Source organism: Triticum dicoccoides, chromosome 5A, assembly GCF_002162155.2.
Source record: "Triticum dicoccoides isolate Atlit2015 ecotype Zavitan chromosome 5A, WEW_v2.0, whole genome shotgun sequence".
In the NCBI taxonomy this organism is placed as follows: Eukaryota; Viridiplantae; Streptophyta; class Magnoliopsida; order Poales; family Poaceae; genus Triticum; species Triticum dicoccoides.
Window position 1 is genome coordinate 690,628,666 of NC_041388.1, and position 8,945 is coordinate 690,637,610.

An 8,945-nucleotide genomic window follows, 5' to 3' on the forward strand; every position below is an offset into this window, starting at 1 on the left:
AAATGTAACTCAAGTTATGCTTTCATGGAAGAAATCTACCTCCGTGTACATATAGCTAAGCTGATAATCATATTTTTCTCCTCTTGTAGATTCAACTAGGACCCTCGGAGTTCCTGACCGAAGTTTCGGGAACAATTGCTTTCTCTGCCCAATATTCTTCCAACGTTATAACATCTGTTATGTTTACCACCACTGGTCGTCAGTATGGACCTTTTGGAGGAGGAGTAGGAATTCCTTTTTACAGTCCAGTGATGAGCAATGGTAGCATCGTTGGCTTCTTCGCCCGTGCTGAGTGGGTGGTTGAGTCAATTGGTCTTTATGTGAACTCTGAGAGTAAACTTTGGGAACCAATGAAAGGACAGGTGCCAAATAGCTTCAATTGTCTGTTTTTACTGTTCTTTTCACATTCCCAGTCTTCTGACGTTTCATTAACCGGATTGTACTCAGGACTCGGTTACAAAAATTGGGCCATGGGGCAGTGATACAGGGAGGCCTAATGACGTGGATGTGTTACCTCGTCGTCTGATAAGTGTGGTAGTTCATAATAGTACTGTAATCAATTCACTTACGTTTGCATACATTGACTGGGATGGGCAACAGCAGACCGCTGGTCCGTGGGGTTGGACGCCTGAGCCATTCGACGGGAAAATTGACACGGTGAGTACAGGTCTTACTCCTGTGGGTTTTGTATGTATGAATTGATTCTCACACTATCTATAATTGCTGAAGGGTAATCCTTCGGTTCCAAAGCCGATGACATCTTTTACCGGGTACAGTCTTCAGCCTGCGACATTAACTATTACTTTCTCCGTCTCATAATATGAGCTCTTTTACAGTACCCCTAAATAAATGTGAGCCATTCATCCATCTTAATCTAACGGCTAAACTTACATGGTACTCCAATATAAGCCTAGGGAGTGCCACCACAAAAGAATTAGGAGTACCTTGATGTTAGGGGTAAAACCATGATCAATGGGCGATTTATTTATTTCTCAATGTTATATTAATTACTATAGAAATACTAAATAGAATGAGATGCCAATTTAGTAAGACTTGCTCGTAAGGTTGTGAACGCATACTTCAAACATAATTTTCTAATGAACCCTAATCCCGAATCAATGTCATTGGTAAAAAGTGAAATCCCAAAACATATAGGATGATCATGTGTGGCGGGGCATGATGATCGCATGGTCATCACCACCGAGGTGATTAGGAGTATGCCACAGCAGTTCACGATCCAGATTCTGCACACCCGTGATGAGCATGTCAATGGCCGCCGCCAATGGCTGCGGCTACGCGAATTCGTCAGGGATGACTCTGCCGTACGGGATACTTGCCCATCACGGGTATATGGGGAGGAGCGCAGTTCTCCAACAGCGTCATAGTTCAATTAATCTGTAATTAACAGGAATTCACCGGATGGCTACTAATATTTCTTGGTTAAATTGTTCAAATCGATACATCTCACGAGGGTGCAGCGATGAGGAGAACAAAGTCTCCAGCCGCTACCACGAAGGTGAAACAAACAATGCGATCGCGGCGGCTTGATGCGGTTGATTCAGTTGGAATAAAAATCAGAACTAATTAGCCAAGAGAAAATGTCTAACATACCCCTATAGATGGATGGTTGGATTTATCTGGTACTCCCATCTCTCACTCGGGAGTACCAGGGTACCGTAAAAACAGCCCATAATATATATCGCTTGTAATAACTTCTTATATTATGAGACAGCGTGAGTACTTGTTATACTAAAGCGGAGGATACTATATACAGTGCTTGACATTGGAGAATATAGTGATGTTGTTATAAACTACTTGACATTGAAAAATATAGTGATGTTGTTTTACCTCAGTACCAATGTAAATACTGCATCCTTTCATATTGTGGTCAAAGTGAGACGGTTAAGTTTATATATGGTTGAACGAACTTCCAGCCCTTTCAGAATATGTCCTTCCTCATGATGATATGATTGCTTTATGGTTTGAGTAATTATATGACTAGCATTTTAGTGCAGGTGATGTACATTCAACTCGAGTTAAACAGGGTTCATGTTGAGAAAATAGGGCAGCATACATGCATGTGTGTCGTTTCTGTTTATCGATGTTCTAATTATCACTTTATACAAATACCTATGATGGCACTGAACTTTCTTCACCTGTAGATTATTCTTGGGCGGTCAGAGTTTTTGACTGCAGTTTCTGGAACACTTGGTCGTAACTCCGGATATTCAGATGTTGTAACATCACTTTACTTGTCACCAATACTGGTGGCTATGGACCATACGGAAAAGGAGGGGGAACTCGTTTCAGAAGTTCGCTGCAGGGCAATGGTAGTATAGTTGGCTTCTTTGTCAATGTTAGCGGAGACGAGATTGACGCAATTGGTGTCTATTTTAGCCCAGAGATGGAGGCATGCAAAGAGAAGGTACCAATATACTTCCCCTGAATTCTTTGCAACTGCCGTCAGAGTTTTTGATTCAAGTTTCTGGAACACTTGGTCGGTACTATGTTTTGGCCATCAGGCCGAGAAAACTGGACGTGCATGTCGGCTTACTCCTTTTTTGAAATTTCCTACTAGATCACTGAATAAGAAGATAACGCCTTGATCCAGATACGTCCATTTTTTCCCCTGTCTATAGACAGTTTTTGTTGTTAGTATAAAACCTTTAGGTTAACATCTAGGATCTTGATCTCTTAATTAGAACATAAAAAATACGTATGTGGACGATTAGGTACTAACAAGAATCATGATGAATCCGGTAGTGGCTAAAATACGTATGTCCATGGCTGCCTCACCAAAAAATACGTATGTCCATGGCTGCCTCACCTGTGCTAAAATATGTAGGGAAACGTAGTGGTGCAGCACGATTTGCCGCCGGCACTGCCTTCACAGTTAGGATTAGGAGTGTCAGCCATGAGTTGTATCTTATCTTTCTAACAACCCCAAATCCCCTTTATATTGTTTTGGCACTCAAGACCCGGGATCGAAACCAATTTGGTGCCCCCAATCAGGGCACTTACGTGAGAATTTTGTTAGCTCCCCTTTTCTTTTTCAGTTTGTTATAACTAGAGATTAATTCCAACATTTGCTGCGTGAATAGAAGATTTGTTTTCAGCGATATTCAGATGTCTAGATTGAATTATTATTTTTATTGAGAAAATCCAGATTGAATCTTGAGAAGCCCAAATTGTATTAGAATTTTAGAACTTTATAGTAGCCTTAAATTGAGGCCAAGCAGTTGTGAGAAAATTAACAGTCATGTAAAACGGTAGTTTGGTAATTGGTACATAGAGATTTTAGTTCGAAAGTAGTGGTATATAGGAATTTATGATGAAGTGGATTATTCTTTATATTTATTCAAAAGTTAAAGATGAGACTGATATGGTAGGTTGTCTCATGCTACAGAGAATTAAGCAAGAAACATTACCAAACATCTCTTTCTATGTAGGAGGAAGGAGGCGTCGGGATTTCACGCAGTATGGCTTGCAGAGAAAGGTAAGACTGACTCTCATGTCTATTCTCTGCTGCGTGTCTGTGCTAACTTTTTTTTTTTTGCAGGTAAAAAAAACATAGGCGATAAAAGTCACATTTCTTCTCTTACAAGTAGTAGAATTTCATCGATCCCCTCCTGACTGTTCGGGCTTGAATCATGATTTCACCCAATGCATTTTGTTGGAAAGATTATACAAGAGCAATTTATACTAGATCTTTGAGTACTCTCTGGTTTTCAACCATAGTGTTAACACACATGATGAAAAGCATAGTTTATTAGAGAAAAGGCTTTTAAGCCCAGCTTGCTTAGCACTGTGAAGGAGACGGAGGATTTACAATAGAAAATCATTCCAGCGGACAGTCAAACTTAAACCAAACACTCTGCATCTCCCTCCTTCCATGAGGGCTTATTTGCACAGTTCAAGCTTTGTTAGACAAGTAATAATACAGCTATTAGTCACAACATATGCTATGAACATAAGTACTAAAACATGAGCTATTAAGTACTCCTTCCGTTCCATAATTCTTGTCGTGGCTTTAGTTACCATGACAAGAATTATGGAAAGGAGGCAGTATTATTAATCACAACGTATGCTTCAGTGTATGAACTAAGAACTGAGGCAAATCTCAGTAATTACCCTATATCACTGAACAATATGCGTTTAGAAAGCAACTTAATTTCTCTAGGTCTGAATATGGAAGTGCATGCTGTAATCAGGGTGGAGATGGAATCAGCCTCAAATGTCCTGGAGCATATAGTACTTGACCGAAGCGCGGAGCCGACTAATCTGCCGTTAGCACTTTTAAAACACATCACTGAGGATTTCAATGATAAGCGACAAATTGGCTGTGGTGGATTCGGAATCGTTTACAAGGTAAGTAAATTCTAAAATCCCCAATCGTAAAGGCTTTTTCAGAGCAGAACTGAACTTGGTCCCGAGACTCTTGATTGTGCTAACAAGACAAGTTAAACAGGGCGATCTTCAAAACAGTAGTGTTGCTGTTAAAAGGATTTTAAACTGCCATACATTCAACGATGAATCATTTAATCGTGAGACTACTTCTCTAATCAGTGTAAAACACAAAAATATAGTACGGTTTCTGGGCTACTGTGCCAATACAGAGAATAAAGCAATGAAACATTCAGAATCAGGAGAACCTTCGAAGTATATTTTTGCCGAGATGAGGGAAAGATTACTCTGTTTCGAGTATATCAGTAATGGAAGCCTTGACAGATATCTTACTGGTATGACAATGCATGTGGTGTGATGAAGTTCCTTTCCTTATTTGATTTACCTTTCCATTTCCTCAATTTTACTCTGTTTAACTTATGTAGACGAACTAAGGGGACTTGAATGGCATACGCGCTACCAGATAATTCGAGGAATCTGTGATGGTTTGGTTTATCTTCACACGGAAAAGGGTATTGTTCATAGGGACATGAAACCTGAGAATATACTGCTTGATGATCTTATGATACCAAAAATTACAGATTTTGGTATATCAAAACTCCTTGATGGAGCAACACACGCTGTCACTAGTGACCCCACAGGATCACGGTAAGCTTGCATGCAGAGAACTCAATTCTCTGTTCATGTGCACCCAATTAAAACGTTTTCGCTTCATCCAACACCAAAGATAATATAATTGAACACTGTGCTTTCATGCAGTGGATATTGTGCTCCGGAATTCATAGCTCGTGGTGAGGTGTCAATCAGGTCAGACATATACAGCCTGGGCGTTATAATCAAAGAGCTCGTGACTGGATGTAAGGATGAACCTGATATTCAAAATGTAAGAATATTCAACCCATAGTTTAAGTTTGTTATGTTATTTTCTTTTCCAAATACTTTGCATATAATCGTAATGGAACCCACATCTTGCTATATTCATATAATTTTTCAATAAAAGACGTTTTTATTAACTCAAAATGTAGCATCAATCGAATACAAAGTATGATGAGCAACACCTAGCCTCTGCATAACTAAGATGCACATGGCCAAACATCAACTGTGATGAAAGATGATTAAAGAAAACATATCAGCGACAGTAGTGTCATAGGACAAACACTATGCCTATGTCGAAGGAGGTGGTGGACCGATCCGGAGATTATGTTGTCACCCATGTTAGGCAAAAACCTTCCCGGCAACCCGCTTCAACACACCGTCTTGAACAACGGTTGGTACTCTACTTGGTGTAGCGTAGACCACATACGAAGCGAATGTGTAATGGATGTGTAATGGAAATGAAATGTAAAGGAGTACATAACCACGAAAGTTTACATTAATGTACTAGATCAAATTTTAAACAATGAAAATGTTATACACATGTACTGAAATCAAGTATAGCAAGCTCTGGAGGCATTCCCTGTGATTTTTTTTTCAAAAAGGGGGTTTACCCCAGCCTCTGCATCAGAAAGATGCATACGGCTCATATTATTAAAAAGGAAATCCAGCAACAAAGTCTCCAAGTATCGAAGTGCGAAAATAAACAAAAGCTCATAAGAGCTAAAGCCCAAAGCCACAACCGGCTGGCAAATAAAATAGGAGCACTACATGCCTATTCTATTACATGACCGCCATCCAAACCGGTTGAAAATATCCCGAGCTACTATCTCCCATCGGGTAGACGTAGTAACCAAACGCTCCCTGGCCTCCGTCGGAGTGAGTAGCGACCACATACGGATGAACGTCGTGGCCCTGAAGATAACCTGCAAGAAATGAATGTTTGTTGATCTGTTAAAAACTAAATCATTTCTGCAGTTCCATACTGCCCAAAATAAAGCACAAACGCCAACACGAATGTGTCTCGCAGTATCGGAATCAACCCCATCAAGCCATGTTCCAAATAACATGTTGATAGAGGTGGGCTGATTAATATTAAACGCAATATGAATCGACCGCCACAGAATCTTAGCCAACATACAATCAAGAAAGAGGTGTTTAATGTTTTCGTTATGATCGCAAAAACTACACCTAGAAGAACCCACCCAGTTGCGTTTTGCCAGGTTATCCTTAGTCAAAATGACTTGTTTATGCACAAACCATATAAACACTTTAATTCGTAAGGGAACCTTTACTTTCCAAACGTGTATCGAGGAAGGGATAACGCTAGAGTTAATGACATCCAGATACATGGATTTGACCGAGAACACACCGTTCTTAGTAAGTTTCCAATACAGCTGATCTGGCTGCTGGGACAGCTGGACTACCATTAAACGTCTCACAAGATGAAGCCAGGCCTCCCAACGATTTCCAACTAGCGTCCTCCGAAAACTAATATTGAGGGGAGTGGATTGTAAAACAGTTGCAACGTAGGCTTCTCTACGTCGAACAATGTTGTACAAAGTAGGATATTGAAGTGCAAGGGGGTCTTCCCAAGCCACGTATCCTCCCAAAACCTCGTAGTAGCTCCATTCCCGATAATAAATTTTGTCTTGTTGAAAAAGAGTTGTTTAACTCTCATCAAACCCTTCCAAAAAGGTGAGTCGGAAGGCCTCACATTCACCTGGGCCAAGGTTTTAGTATAAAGATACTTATTACGCAGAATCTGTGCCCAAGTAGTCTACGTCTCAGACGAAAATTTAAATAGCCACTTGCTAAGGAGACATATGTTTTTGACTTCCAGATTTTCAATACCTAGACCCCCTTGGTCCTTCGGCCTACAGATTATATCCCACTTAGCAAGCCTATACTTTCGTTTAAGCTCATCACTCTGCCAAAAGAATCGAGATCGGTAGAAGTCTAACCTTTTCCTGACACCCACCGGAACCTTTTCCTGCGATTACCATTACTAATTCTTGTGGCTGATGTGTACCGCAGTGTCAGCCACTCTTTTTTCTTCTTTTGTAATAATTTGAGTGTGCGCATCAGCGATGTCTTGAATAGCTCTTAGATTGTGTTGGTGCAGAGATCGGGTGCAATTTATATCTCCTTGATATTGAAATATTCCTTTCATAAAAAAACTCAAAAGTTTTTGTTTTGTGAAATTTACGTAGGGATTACCTTGATATTTGAGATCCAGTTGATGTTATTCTTCTTTTCTTGAAATCATGTTGATATTTTTCAGTTGCTTGCGCAAAACTTGCATTTTGTTTGGAAAAATATTACAGGGTCATTATAAATCGCCTTTGTGAAATGATAGGTACTTAGAAGGTGGAGGTACAGATGGAATAAATCAGCGAACTATCCACCATTTGGATACCAACAGGTAAGTAAATGCATTGAAATAGCGTTAAGGTGCTTGTCAGACTCCCCAAAGAAGAGGCCTAAAATATCAGATATAGTCAGTATGCTTAATACAATGGAAAGTCCGAATGAGCACATTACCAATCTTGGTAACTCTCCAGCTGGCCCGGTATGCTCGTATGCTCTAAAATTCTTATTACTGCATGACATTGTTAGCTTAGAAAGTACTAATGGAAGTGCCAAATCTTTTCATGCAGATAAGCGCTTACCCATGGGAGCTACTTGAGTTTGACTTGCTCGAGCTGAATTTCCCGTTCGAGGTAAACAAGCAGATACCATGCTCACTTCAGCTAACTAACGTAACTGATGATTACGTTGCCTTTGATATTGAAATGATGGGCATACTACGGTATTGCATTAAACCGGAGAAACGTGTTGTGCCACCACGATCAATGTGCAATGTCATGGTAACACTGCAACCACATGAGAGGGTGCCGCATGCTATGGTGTGCAAGGATGAGTTGTTCATTCGGCAGTGTGCCGCCGTGAGTGAGGGTCTCACGGCCGAGGATATCATTGAAGACATGTTAAACAAGAAGTCGGGTAAAGAAGTCGATAAGGTGACGTTGAAGGTTGTTATTTTGCCCCTCGCCATCGACTAAGGAACCCAAAGTGTTTGTTGTATGCAGTTCTGGCAACATGGTTTGCCGAGATGGGTTCAACGTGCTTAGGATGTAATACATGGTATCTCCAAGGCAATCATCGACACCGTTTCTCGAAAGAGAATATAATTGTGCACCAAACAAAATTCAAGATGTGCAACCTCTTTTCGGGACAAAAGGGCTTATCAAAAGATCCTTGGTAAATTTGAGACCATTCCTGCAATTTCATGGCTTTGGAACTCATGTTGTCCGCTAAGACACAAGACCTTTTTCTGGTTATTTCTATATAACAGGCTCAACATCAAGGAAATGCTTCAGAGAAAGGTTCTTGTTTTCATCCAGCATTTTACATGTGGCATGTGTGGCCAAAGAGCTCTTGAGACCCGAGATCACCTCTTTTTACCATCGCCAATTTACTCAAAGTTGATGGCAGCACATTTACCCAAACTGGCATCCTATTTCTGGCAACATTCAGGAGAAGCTTGATGATCTCAATGTTAGGTTGATCTCCACCGTGTGGGCCGGTGGGCCCTTAGATCCGCGCCCTGATCGGGGCGCTCAACCCACTATGGTTGATGGGCCCCTGTGACCCGCTCTATATTA

At 40.6% G+C, this 8,945-nt stretch overlaps 1 protein-coding gene across 1 annotated transcript in view; it reads left to right on the forward strand.

Annotated features, from left to right (window-relative positions):
- The window catches only part of LOC119304189, a 9,988-nt gene extending 1,352 nt beyond the window's left edge, over positions 1-8,636 (forward strand). The window contains 11 exon segments of the mRNA XM_037581365.1: positions 90-362; positions 448-657; positions 2,163-2,342; positions 2,345-2,425; positions 3,450-3,496; positions 4,212-4,368; positions 4,469-4,739; positions 4,830-5,052; positions 5,164-5,287; positions 7,637-7,849; positions 7,938-8,636. Coding sequence (XP_037437262.1) covers positions 90-362; positions 448-657; positions 2,163-2,342; positions 2,345-2,425; positions 3,450-3,496; positions 4,212-4,368; positions 4,469-4,739; positions 4,830-5,052; positions 5,164-5,287; positions 7,637-7,849; positions 7,938-8,342 — 2,184 coding nt within the window. The 3' untranslated portion in view covers positions 8,343-8,636.
- The last annotated feature ends 309 nt before the right edge of the window (positions 8,637-8,945 follow it).